The sequence below is a fragment of the Manis pentadactyla genome, chromosome 5 (genome assembly GCF_030020395.1).
Source record: "Manis pentadactyla isolate mManPen7 chromosome 5, mManPen7.hap1, whole genome shotgun sequence".
NCBI classification, from domain to species: domain Eukaryota; kingdom Metazoa; phylum Chordata; class Mammalia; order Pholidota; family Manidae; genus Manis; species Manis pentadactyla.
In genome coordinates this window covers 68,647,481-68,661,519 of record NC_080023.1, presented here as the reverse complement: position 1 = coordinate 68,661,519, position 14,039 = coordinate 68,647,481, and the positions used below count along the sequence as shown (strand labels likewise).

Below are 14,039 nucleotides of genomic sequence, written 5' to 3'. Positions count from 1 at the left end.
GAGGGGCCGGGCTCCGCGGAAGGGGCGGGGTGAAGGAAGCCGGCCGGGGAGGCGGAGCGGGTGCAGGGGAGGGGCGGGAGGAGAGGGGCGCGCGGGTGGGGAGGGCCTAGCGTATTATGGGATGCGGCGGTGGAATGGCGCTGGGCGCGTGATTTTGAACAAACCCGGGTCTGTGTCTCGGAGGCGCCGCCGCCGCCGCGGCTGCTGGGAGCCCTGGGAGAGCGGCGCAAGAAGCAGGCGGCGGCGCCGCCGGCTTTAGTGAGTGTCAGCTCCTGGGGTGGGGGCCTCTGCGCGGGCAGGCGCGAAGGGGGCGCCAGCCCCCGCCGCGGGTGGTGGCGCGGGCAGAGGGCGCCGGACCGCCTCCTGCGGGACCCCCGGCTGGTGGGTTGTGGCGGAGAGCGGGAACCTGGCGTGTGGGGGCCGCCGCACCCCATCCCCGGGCTGCAGCGGGCGGGAGGATCCCCCGGGCTCAGCCTCTTTCCGCCAGCACCTGGGAGGGCGGCTGTCATCCAGCAGGGCCGTCTCTCGGCCGGCAGCCCGCCCTTCCCCGCGGTCTGGAGGCTGGGCTCCGGCGGCTGTTGACACGCACTTTGCGCGGCCGGAGAAGCCGGCGTGTTGGCCCCGGGTTTCTGGGAACTGGTTTTGCTGCTGTGTCATTTTGTACCAGCCCCTCCTTTTCTTGCTGCCAGCCGCCCCGTTCTTTATACGCCCCTTTGTATGGTATCTTCTTCGTGCGTGTCCGTTTTCCTCGCGAAGCCCACCAGCTAAATGTCAATGTTCCCGAGGTGCACGGGGGAAGGGAGCGGGCCGAGACTTAGGTTGGTCAAGCAACGGTAAACACCAAGCAGAGCGCGGGTGGACGGGGCTGGAGGTGGGGAAATAAAGTTTCAAGATGAAGAAACTGGGACGACTTGATACCTACAGCGTCTAGCAGGCTGCATGTAGAAACGGCGACTGGGCTAGGTGGTAGATAGCCCTTGTTTAAGCCTGAATCTACCGACTTTTATATGGAGTTGTCATTCAAGCAAGGTAAGGAAATGTAATGGGTTTCTCAGCTTCTACCTCTTTGCTTTTAGAGTAACTTTTGAAAAAGACAGTAGAGCGGCCCTGTTCGTAACCTTGAAATCAATTTGCGTATTTCATATAGGTCTTTTAGAGCTTATGCTGTAGTTGAATGGTAAGCATAGAATTCAGCTTTTGAATGGGTGATTATCAAATTTTTCTGAAATTATCAAAATTTGCCAATTTAAGTTTTTAAAAAAAATTCTGGTTTTGTCAGAAGCCTTGCAGCTTATGGTTTCTTGTTATTTCTTAGGTGATTAAGAAATACTTGTTCTCATTTAGTTATTTATTAAACTGCATGATGAGAGGAGCTGATGGGGGAGGAAGGAGAACTCTGGGGTCTTTTGGTTCTAGAGCAAAGTGTTTATTTTCTCTGTATTGGACAAATGTATCAGCCACAGATGAATTATTTTAATATGGTGACGTAGATCCTGAAAACATTTGGCAAAGAATTTTAATTTAGAGGTATATTTTCTGTATTTTCGAAATTGTTCATTCAGGAATATGATCAATACATTTTAAACCTTAGTTGCTCCTTGACATCTTAAACCAGTAACAAGTTGGCAGTCACAGTGTTCATGGACAGAAATGATCAGATGAAATTCAGTGGAAAGGAAAATAGTTCAGACCTTTATTTTTAAAACTAGATGTTTTGAGCACAGTATCAGCACAAGGATAGGTGCCTGTAATTTACAAAGGTTTCAGCGAGGTCGGTCATGCATATGGAAATAACTGTCAAAGTAGTGCCTACGGTGGAGGAATACGTCAAAGTTGGTTGAATGACATCAAGCAAAGGTCTTGATCATGTTTTTAGTGTCTGAAATGGATGTAATGGATAAAACGCATTCCATAAGCTCTCTCAAGTTGCTTTTCTGAAAATGAAAGAGTTTGAGTTATTGTCCTTATGCCACCTTCCGCGAGGCTTTTGCTCTTCAAAACAAAAATATGCGGGACTTGGGACTTCGCAGGTAACGCGACTTCCTTTTGCGTTGCTGAGTGCTGGCAGAAGCATCGTGTTCGTGGTGGGGTGAAGGGTCTCGGCGCGGGCTGTGTGCATTTGTATCTCCCTGTGCGTTTGAAGGTTGGCGGGGCGGGCGGGAGGCTTCCCCGGATATGTGGGTGTGCGCCTTTGGAGAGGGGAGGGCCGAGGAGGGGAGGAGGAGGAAGAAGGGGGAGGTTTCTGGCGGCGGCGGCGGCGGCGGCGGCCCGGGCTCGGGCTGTCGGGGAAGCTGCTGAGCTGTGATGGTGATGACGAGGTGAAAATGGCGGATCTTTCGAAATACAATCCCGGCCCCTGACATACCAGAGGCGGCGGCAGCGGCGGCGTCGCCACCCGGGCTCCGTCCTCGGCCCCTGGGTCCCCTGTAGCGCTCTAGTTCGGGCAAACTGGGAAAGGAAGCGGCTGGCCGGAGCTACTGTGTCCAGGCAAAACAAGCACCTCCCGGGCTCGGAATTGCCCGGGACCTTCTGGAGCCCCCACCTCGGAGCCGAAGGGAGGAGAAAGAGGCAGCCGCTGGAGGTAGAGGAGAAGGGGGTACCCGAGGGCTTCTCTGTCTTGAGATCTCTTCTTTTGGTGGTGGTGGATGGGGGAGGAATTGCGTTGTGGATCAAGGAAAGGCTAGTCCGGAGTGCAAAGAATCAGAAGCCTCGTAATGACATCAACATTATTCTTCGAGTGTTAAGAGGGCTCGAATTTGCTCTTATACCTAAGGCTGCTGCTGAGGCCTAGAGGAACCGCTAGCAGTTACCATGATTTCCTGATTTGATATTTAAAATATCCACTGTGGCTGGTATTTGTTTGATGATGTTCATCAGTTTATGGGGTTGTAATTTTTTTAGGGAGGCGGAGCATTGACATTCGGCATTTAAGCTCTATGTCTTAGGTCGCAGTCTATAACTTGTTGGGGTGTGGATGCACACATTTTTTGAGCATATAGACCGTTTTGTAACAATTTAAAATGTCTTATTTTTTGTAATGGCTCTGTCATCCATAGAGTGAACCCATTACCTCTGCCATTTGGCAAATTACAATTGAGATACTGTCAGTCATATTTCATACTCATGTGCAGCACCCCCCCTCCAACCCCCAATCCATTTCACGAGTTAAGAGCATAAAGTTAGGGAAGATTTTGCACTAAGTAGATTTTATAATCCAAGTGAAATACAGCTCTGGGATCTCTATTTTGATTCACGAGTTTTACCTTCATTGTTAAGAAGGCAGTTGTGTTGGCTTGATGGAAACACCTGATGTGAGTACATTAAGTTGGTAAAGATGAATTGAGACTTCTTGAATACTGGACTTGCTAGTCCTTTGTTCAAAGAGCTGGGGAATTGCATTGATCGACTTCATGACAGTTATAGTTTAATTTTGTTAGGTTACCTAAAGATCCATGTATGTTTTCAATTATGCTGTAGATCTCTAAGGAGTCTGTCTGCTTATACACAACAGTAGTGTTACTAAAAGGTTACATGTGAATCAATTTTTACACATTAATTTGGGGCAGTCTGTTTTTTTTCCCCCCAGCATTTGTAGTAGAATTTTGAGTCAGTGATACTATGAGCCTGAAAAGAGATGTGAATATTTAAGAAATGCTCACTGGTGATGTTTATGATCAGTAGTAAGTTTTCTTATACAGGTTTCCTACAGAGATGATATCATACAATATAATACATTATGTAGTTTATTCAGATAGGAAATATTTTGTATATATCTATGTATTTGGCTTGGACATTTGACTTTCACTAACTAGAAGAATAAGAGACCAAAAAAAAAAAAACTTTAGGGGAAATAACAGAGGTACTCAGAAGGTTTAACCATTTTTTAAAAAATCATTTGTCTCATGCTCTTTACATTAAGCAATAGGGATTTGGCCCTTTTTTTTTTTTTCCTTATAGCTTTTATGTTGCAATACTTTGGTCTATGTCAGCTCAGCTGCTAGTTAGTAGTAAGAGTAAGAATTTAAAAAATAAAATAAAGAGGGAGATTAAAATGTTTTTAATTGGCTTCTTCTTTTAATCACAGAGGGCCGTTGTCTGTTTGTGACTCTTTATGATTGGCCAGTTTTCAGGTTGTTGTGATTAGAACAATTGTTTCCTAATAATTAGAAGTGTGTTAGAAAGAAATGAAGAGTTATGCCCCTGGAGATAGTCCAGTGTCTTTTTTGGGGAAGAAGAGCATTACAGATTTTCAGTACTTTTTAAAAATATTACTATTGGGTCTCATTGTATGTCTCATACTATGCTAAGGTTGTGGGATAAGGCAGTATCATTGCCTCAGGAAACTGTCATTTTAGAAACTGTCAGAGGTAAAGTTGGAAGGATGGGTTGGTTAGGGCTTTAATGCAGAAGGCCTTGAGAGTTACAGAAAAATTTTAAGTAGGAGAGTGACAGCCTCAGAGACACACTTGAGGGATAAATCCTGTAGCTGTTATGTATTATGTGTTGTAAGTTAGAGGAGATGGAGGTAAAATTACTACAGTAGGCTCCAAGCTTTAAGAGATTTGGAAGTTCTTGGTTGCAAGCGGGAAAGAGACATTGTGAATGTGTAATCTGCATGATATATGACAGGGTTAATTGTTCAGTGGATAGACATCAAAATTGACAAGATCTTATACCCTGCTGTTTGATAGAATATTGAATGCCATTAAAAAAAGAGAAATCAGTTGCTAATTTAAAGAAAGAGGAAAATAATTTTCATTTGAGTTACCAGATACCACATAACTGTTTTCACAGTAACCCTGCAACTAAACTGAGGCTTAGGGAAATTATTGCTTAGAGTCACATGTTGAACAACTAGGAGAGCCAACATTTGGAAATGATCTTTCTGATTTGAATCCCTATGTTTTTACCACCATGTTAATCTTAAGCATGCCTTTCAAGGGAAAAAAACATTGTTGATCACCAGTTTCGGTGTAAATAATCTTATTAAAATATTTAATTTTTAGATGTACATAAATATACATTTGGTATGCTTATTGTTTTTATGCAAGTATAAAACAAATTTATAAATGAAGTAGAAACAAAACTATAAAACCAGTAAAACAATTTAAATTTAGGTTGATGGATGATATTGTTTTGCTGAAATGATATCTTTCTTTGCATAGTGAATATACCGTGTCAAGGTGTGCAGTTTTTTTATGTACTATATATCCTATGATAACCCAATTCCTGTACCACTTTTTTGTGTTTGAATGCTGCATGTAGCACTTTACCCCTCAAGTCACAGGTTAGGTGGTTTGGCTTTCACTTGGCATAAATATATCATTTACCTTAGAAGATCCTTCTGTGTCTTTTTCTTTCTTCTACCCTAATTCTAGTACCATTGATTATGAGTATGATGAGGTGGTTTTCCAGATGATACAGAATATACTTCTTAAAATATATTACCAAATAAAAATACAAACTTTTCAAATCTTCCTCAGGACTCACAGTTTAGAGTCCACTGCTTCCAGTTTAGCTTGAAAAATGTAGTTCTATATCTAGGTTTTGAGTGGCTGATACTTAATTTTAGAAATCATGGCCAAAATCCAAATGGTATAGTTAACCAGTTAGCTGGTGGTAAGCTCTAGGTACAAAAGTATAGTTCTTAAACATCAGATATTTCTGTCTGAACACCTGACAAATTACTCATCAGTAATATGGTGATAGCCAACCACTTACTTCATATTATTATGTGCTAGAACGAATAAAGTTCACCCAAGTTGTCTTCTACCTATAAATAAGAAAAGAACAGTGTTTCAGCACTGGTAATATTCTGTAAGAAACTCTTTAAAAATGTGTGAAAGCATAGAGTCCTTGTCATTTCTGTCTTTTGTTATTTTTTATTTTATATTTAATTCATTTCTTTTCATCATCACTGTCCTATTTATCTGTGTCTTAAACTAACTGGCCTCCCTGCCTCCAATCCAATAAAATACTGAGATAAAGTTAATCCTCCCAAAGTACAACTGTGGTCATGCCATTCTTTTATTAATTTCTAAGCTCTGTCAGGGCAAGGTTAATTTCCGTAGTGCCCTCCACAAAGTTGGAAAGCAGTATTTGTTAATTAAATAACTGATAAAAATCATAAGCTAGTTAAAAATGAAGAGAACTATGTAGATTTTAGGATGGAATGTAACTGTTCAGGATATTGGTTAAAAGCTAAATCTGAGTATCTGAAAGCTTACTTGAAAAGGAGTTTCTTGATCTGTTAGTGTGCCTTATAATGATGTGAGTTTATTTAATTCGAAGTATTGTGAAGTCTCAGAACATTGTACAAGCTTACCCTACTCAAATAGACAAACCATAGTTATCTTTCAGAACCTAGTGTAAGTAATGCTAGAGTTTTAGATGACACACCTTCTCCATGACTCACTTTTGCATTTTTCAGGTTTGTTTTGAGAAATTTACAGGTTTACTTGCCAGCTCTGTTCTAAGTACTGGGGATAAGGGATAAAGTGGTGATGACAGACAAGTCCCTGTCTTCATGGAACATTCTAAAGGAGGGACAGACTAAAAACAAAGACTTCCTGATTGTGGTAGATGCTATGATGGAAATACCAGGGTAATTGAATAAATAGAATACCTGGGGCAGTAAAGATGAGAGGGGGTTGCTGTTTTAAATAGATATTATAAGCATAGTACAATTGAGACAAATTTAGAAATCATTAAACTTTCTGAAATGAGTGAAATCTTTAACATTCATTAGACTTAAACCAGCCAACTGTGTTCAACTGTGAATGTTGAAACTCAATGTATTGGCTTCCTGAATTGTACTTTGCCTTATCACTTTGTTTTATGAGCAAAAATATTGGCAGCATGGGGAACGCATTATATGTTCTGTATTCTTTTCCTACCATACCTTGACAGGTAACCGTTTGCACAGATGAGGTGAACTAAAGTGCCTCAGTGCTGCTGGCTTGTGAAGATCCTCTGTTTTCTTGGAGTGGTCCTCAACACAGGGGTGACAAGATGGCATGTACTAGTACATATCTTCCATTCCTAAGGGATAAAATTAGAGTGATGATTCATGTAACTAGATGGCCAAACCCTTTCCTGCAATGCCCACAAGCTCCGTTTGAAAGTTTTTCTTAGCGTAGGTCATCGTGCCCTGCATGTGACCCTGATTGAAACAGATATGGATGTCTAATCATAAAGCAGTTCTCATAGTCTGCTCAGCAGCTTATGAGGTGTGCTGGCTGCAGAACTCTGCACAGCTCCATATACTACATAGAGACTGGCCAAACCAATCAGACCTCTTCTTGTTAGAAGTTTGAACTTACTCGTAGTTCAAAGACAAAGTCTAGTCCTGTAACTCCTAGTCTCTTTTAAGACCAATAAAAAGATGTGTTCTTCCTGATAAAAACTTCAAAATATATGAAATAAAAAGCACAAAAGGAGAAATAAACAAATCCACAATCATATTTGGGGATTTCAACAGCCTTTCTCAGTAGTTGATAGAAGAGGAAAATATAAGCGTATAGATGATGTGAACAACACCATCAACCAGGCTGACCTAGTTGACATTTATAGGACACTCCCCTAGCGACTGCAGAGTGCATATTCATTCCACGTGCACATGCAGCACTCACCAAGACAGACCATATCATGAGCCACAAAATAAGTCTCTAATTTAAAATAATGGATATGTTATAATAGATTGCATTCTCTGACAAATAATAGGAGTAAATTAGGAATCAGTAATAAGATAAAAAACCCCAAAATATTTTGGAATTACACAGCACACTTCTTTATTTTCCATGTGTCAAAGATGAAATCACAGGAATCATTGGAAAACATTTGTAATGAATGATAATAAAAATGTATTGAAATCCGTAGAATGCAACTAAAACAGCATTGGGGGAAGTTTTTAACATTAAGTGCTTCTTTTAGAAAGAAGAAATCTTTAAAATCAGTGATTTAAACCAAGGATTGAAAAAGTTTTTCTATAAAGAGCCAGATAACAATTATCTTAGACTTTGCAGGCCATGTAAATCTGTCTAACATAGTGAAAAAAATGTGTGTGTGTGTACATATTTCCAACTATTTAAAGATGTAAAAATTATTCTAAGCTGGTTAAGCAATATATAAACAGACCGTGGGCTTGATTTGGTCTATAGTTTAGAGTTTGCTGAACCCTGATCTGTGCTTCTATCTTAAGCTTCTAGAAAAAGAACAGATTAAGCCTAGAGAAAGCAAGGAAGGAGATAAAAGTAACAGTTAAATAAAAAATGGACAAAGAATTAAGAAAATCAGTATGGCCAAAATGGTTCTTTAAAAAGATCCATAAAATTGATAAATCTCCAGCCAGACTTATCAGGAAAAAAAAGGAGAGAAATTATCAAATGAGGAATGAAGAGTTGACATTTCTATAGGACATTAAAAGAATATTATGTATGACTTAAATAAATTTGGCAACTTAGATGAAACAGATTCCTTAAAGGACACAAACTGTCATATTAGAGGTTACTCAAGAAGAAACAGATAACCTGAATAACCCTATGTCTAATAAAGAAATTGAATTTATAGTTAATAATCTTCCCACAAGAGAGCTTTATTTCTAGATGTCTTCACCAGTGAGTTCTAGCAAACCTTTCAGGAAGAAATAGTAACAATTCTGTCCAGATAGTTCCTGAGAATTGAAGAGGAGGGAACAAACCCCAACTCATTTATTATCCCCAGACAGCCACTACAAGGAAAAACAAAAACAAAAAACTACAGAACAACATCCCTTATGAGCGTAGACAAAAGGCTTAAGAAAATATTAGCAGGCTTATGGGGAGCTGCTAGCTGCCATCTCCTGCCTTGTATAAGAACTTGGGTTCTTTGTAATTAAATATCAACCTAATTACTTGAGAAAAAAATATTAGCAAATAGAATTTGGCAATATATACAAAGTATAATACATCATGAGTAACTAGGATTTGTTTCAGGAATGCAAAATTGGCTTAGTAATAAAAAACACGAATCAGTACAGTTCACAGAGTAAGAGAAGCCATATGATTATCTCAGCAGTTGCAGGAAAAGCGTATAACAGAATTAAATATCTATTTATGATATTTAAAAACTCCACAAAATGGGAATATAAGTAAGCTTTTTCAACCTGGTAAAGGAAGTTCATAAAAAACCTACAACTAACAGGTAAGACAAGGCAAAAATATCTGCTCTCATCACACTGGGGGGTCCTAGCCAGCACAGTAAGACAAGGAAAAGAGAAAACAGGCAGATTGGACAGGAATAAATACAAACATTAGTCTCAGACAGCAATAGATTATCTCTGTAGAAAATCCTAAGGAATCTACATCGAAAGGCTGTTAGAATTAATAAGTGAGTTTAGTTAATTGTAGGATACATGGACAATATTTTTAAAAATCAGTTGTATTTCTGTGTACCAGCGATTGAAAAATGGAAAAAAAGCCATTTATAATATATCAAAAAACATGAAACATTTAGGGATAAATTTAACAAAATACATATATAGGACCTGTACACTTGAAGTATAAAACATTGTTAAGATAAATAATCAGAATCACATAGATAAATAGATTAAATAGAGAAATATACTGTTGGGAGAGAGTTTTTCATTGGTCTGCATTTCTGCACCTCTTGCAGGAAAGGCAGTAGGGGTCCTTTTAAATGATCTTTTCCAGGTGTTTGTGTCGCATACAGCCTTAGATGAAAGAAGTAGTGACTCCTGCTATAGCAAAGGGCTGATTTGTTTATGGTCCAGTATAAAGAGGATACTATCTCCCTCTGGACAAAGGGCAGGTGTGCTTTAGTCCATACAAGTGATTCCGGTTCCCTGAGTTCAGAGTTCCTCAGTTGTGATGCAGACTCCCTGCCTGCACATCCTCTGCCTCGGCCTCTCTATGTCCGCCCTGTGGACTTGGAAGCAGCAGGAGAAGTGACAGACACATGATGCGAAGTTCCTTGCTGTGCTGTGAATAGTAAGTCCTGTGTTTCTGACCTAGGACTACTGTGTGGCTTGCCAGTGTCCATGATACAAAAACAGGTTAACTTGGTTAGCTTGCAAGGTGGGTCTAAAATCCCAGACCCCTTGCCATCTTGACAAGGATGGAGTGCTGGCAGACATGGCTTTCTGAAAGAGGCAGGTTGAAGGCCTTTTGGGCTGGGTTAGGGGATGTGGAAGCACTGTGGCATCTGGCAGTGAGTGCTCTCACTGAAGTGGTGGACAAAGATGGCAGGGGCAGGAGGTGTAAGAGTCCTCCAGTGTTCTACTTGTTAATGAATGTTGAGGGGCTGAGCTGAGAGAGAGCCCAAATGATTCTTTGGTTATTGTGCACTCCATGGCCCTAGCTGAAAGGCAGTGTGGCTGTAGCTGCTGAGTTAAGAAGTCCCCAAAGCTGAGAAAATGGTGTCAGAAATTGGTGTTCAGTTCAGCTGTAATTGTGGGTGCTTGAAACTGAAAGTAAACACACTATCAGGCCACAGGCCCCTATCTCTCTCTGTGACCTGACTATTCCCTCCTCCTACACCTTGACTTCAGGTGCTTTAAGGAGAAAGGTGAGGAAGGGTTGGACTGAGGTCTCCTGTCCTTTAGAGGGACCAAAGGCCATACTCAATGTGTCTGAATTCATTGGGGAACTTCAGGGAGAGAAGGAAGTCTTAACTTTTACGGCTCTGTTACATACTGGCACCCACGTCATCTTTCTACCTTGTTATGTTGGGAATGGAGTGTTCAGATGTAACTGATGGCGCTTGGGCAAGGTTTGTAGCAGAGAAAAGAAGCTGATGTAGCATTGTGGGTAGGGCCCACTGTTGTTGTATACCTTTGTGGCTTCCATTGATGAGGGTGTATTTGGTGTTGATGTTTTTAACATACCTATACTGTAAATGCCCCTAAGTGTCAAGAGGATTCTGCTGATCAGGAGGAGCTACATATAGATGCATACTGGTACTTTGGGGTCCTAGTGATTCCTTTGAGATACAAATTCTTGTGACTCATGATTATGCAATATGTGTAAAGAACTCATTCAACTCAATAAGAAGACAAAACCCAGGATCTTTAAAACATGGCAAAAGGTATTAACAGGCACTTTATACAGAAGATTAAGAAATAGACAATAAGCATAATAAAATACTCAATATGATTGGTCACCTGGGATTATGAATTAAAACCACAATGAGGTATCACCTCACACCCACCAGAATGACTAAAATTAAAAACACTGATAATACCAACTGTTGGCAAGGATGTAGAGCAGCTGGAACTCTCATATATTACTGGTAGAAATATAAAATGACCCAGCCAAGTTGAGAAATAGTTTGGCAGTTTCAAGTGTAGTTAAAAATAAACTTAGCTTATGACCTAGCAAGTCCACTATTAGGTATTTATTCAAAAGAAAGGAAAATAAGTATCCATAAAAAACTTGAGTTTGAATGTTCATAGCAGTAGTATTTGTAAGAGTCCCAAACTAGAAACAATCCAGTGTCCACCAATAGGTGAATGGATAAACAAATCATGGTAGATTCATATGATGAAGTATTATTCAGCAGTAAAAAGGAGCAGAATTACTAAGTGCCAAGAATAAAGATAAAAATAAACAATAAAGATAAATCCCAATGTGTTGAGGGAAAAGCTTATACTATAATGATTCCTTGATACCATAAGCACATAATATATGATTCCATTTATGGGAAGTTCTAGAATAGACAAAAATGCAAAACTAATCCATAGTGATAAAATAGATCAGTGGTAGTGTAGGGTAGGATTTTGGTGTAGGGACTGACTATAAAGGGATAGATTTATTTTTTTGTGTTTTGAAACACCAGTGGTAAAAATTTAAGGCATTGTAATTTTGTGATTTAAACTATGAATTTTGGTGGTGTAAAATTCCAACCCTGGCTCTACCATTTACTAGCTATGTGACCTTGGGCAAATATTTAACCTTTCTAAGTTTCTTCATCTGTAAATGAGAGTGATAGTGGTACTATCTCAGAGTTGTGAGGATAAACTACACTATGCCATCATTAGTAGATAGTAAGCACTCAATAGCGATGATTAATTTTGGCAATATTAGTATTGGTCAGTGCTAACAATTATAATCTGCTACTCAGTTTTACTCTTAATCTTGTAAAGAGTATTGCATTGCTATGTTTTTAAAAAGAGAAGAAAGAATTGCTGATTAGGTTCCTATGGATCCTTGATGTTGTATGGGCAAGTAACTTACTGCTATTTAGTCAGTCATGAGAATGATGTACTCTCTTTAATATGTGAAGATGATGGTATTGACTCCTTTATTAGTCACCTGGGAATTGCAAATTATTAGAAGTTATGCATAACCTTCGGCTAAAAGCATCACAGTTCTGATTTGTTCATAACCTGCTTTATTATTGTTGCCATTTTTTTTCTTTATGGAGATTGACTGTATACTCCTAAATGGTTCTTTTTTGATATTTTAAATGGCTGAGGAGGATTTAAGAATCTTCTTTCCAAATGAGGGTTTCTTTGATATGAAGTTGATTGATCAAACTTGGGCCATATAAGCCCTTTGATCTGCAGTTGATGAGGTAGATTACTCTAGAGACTCCTTTAACATCGAGTATTCAATGGATTTTTATAAATGTAAAGTACCCTCATTTGGGACCTAGCTCACTGAAGATTTGAAGAAATTTTCCAATATCTATTTGTATTTAAATCTTCATTTCCTTGTGTAAATCCTCAGTTTTCAAGTCTGTCAATAGGGGAAAAAAAACTGGGAAGAAGTAAGATGATCAGACATGTCAAAGATTTTAAAGTTTCAAGAGCATGCCTTGGAAAGGAGTTTCCTGTAATTATGTGACTTACTGTTGCCTGAATGCGGTATACTTTTGGGTTGAGGCATGGTGAATGAGAATGTTTGCTTCTAGTTATGTGTCCCATATGACATACTTTTCAGGTTCTTGAAGATTGAGGATGTGTTAAAGTGGTTTAACCCAAATAACCCAAATAACCATAATACCAAATATCCTTCATTCAAGTATATATCCATAAAAAATCAATTATTTTGGCATTTGCATTTTTCTGTATAATTTCTTTCTTAAATCTGTTTTGAAACCTAGTAATGTACTCATTTTTCAATTTTTATTGCAGCGCCTGATCAACTTTCTAGCAGGAGAGCGATCATGGAGGTGGTGCCAGCTGAGGTGAATAGTTTGCTTCCAGAGGAGATAATGGACACTGGTATAACTTTAGTGGATGATGATAGTATTGAGGCTGTAATTGTTTCATCCCCAATTCCCATGGAGACAGAACTGGAAGAAATTGTCAACATAAATTCTACTGGTGACTCTACAGCCACGCCCATTTCCACGGAATCAATCACAGTGTACAGTAACCACACTAACCAAGTTGCAGTGAATACCACAATTACTAAAGCAGATTCTAATACCACAGTGAAACCAGCTTTTCCAAGTGGCCTTCAAAAACTTGGTGCTCAGACTCCTGTGACTATATCAGCCAATCAGATTATTTTAAACAAAGTATCACAGACATCTGATCTTAAACTTGGCAATCAGACCCTTAAACCAGATGGACAGAAGTTAATTTTAACAACTTTGGGCAAGTCTGGTTCACCAATTGTTTTAGCACTACCCCATAGCCAACTACCCCAGACTCAGAAAGTTACAACTCAGGCCCAGTCAGGAGATGCTAAGTTACCACCGCAGCAAATTAAAGTAGTTACCATTGGAGGGAGGCCAGAGGTGAAACCTGTCATTGGTGTCTCAGCATTGACCCCAGGAAATCAACTGATTAATACTACAACTCAGCCCTCTGTGTTACAGACCCAACAGTTAAAAACAGTACAGGTAAAAAAAATAGGGGGCTTATTAATTAAAATGCATGTTAAAAATTAAATTGATTCGTAGTTGTGTTTGTAGGGTGATTAAATGCATAGTTGTTACTGAATTCTTTTGAATGTTGCTTTTAGTAATTGTATGGTTTTTTGTAAGGTTTGATATGTCTAATGCTTTGCAAATTTTTGCTAGAGAACTTAGAG

The 14,039-nt window shown here is 39.6% G+C and overlaps 1 protein-coding gene across 8 annotated transcripts in view; it reads left to right on the top strand.

Annotated features, from left to right (window-relative positions):
- Positions 1–123: 123 nt before the first annotated feature.
- Positions 124–14,039, top strand: part of LIN54 (lin-54 DREAM MuvB core complex component) — an 87,195-nt gene continuing 73,279 nt past the window's right edge. The window contains exons 1-3 of one of the 8 annotated variants that reach the window (XM_036906380.2): positions 148–258; positions 925–1,029; positions 13,133–13,848. In XM_036906380.2, coding sequence (XP_036762275.2) covers positions 1,008–1,029; positions 13,133–13,848 — 738 coding nt within the window. In that variant the 5' untranslated portion in view covers positions 148–258; positions 925–1,007. Of the gene's footprint in view, positions 259–527; positions 1,030–2,244; positions 2,582–13,132; positions 13,849–14,039 lie in introns of those variants that run through there. The other 7 variants (XM_036906386.2, XM_036906382.2, XM_036906384.2 and 4 more) reach the window with 7 other exon arrangements.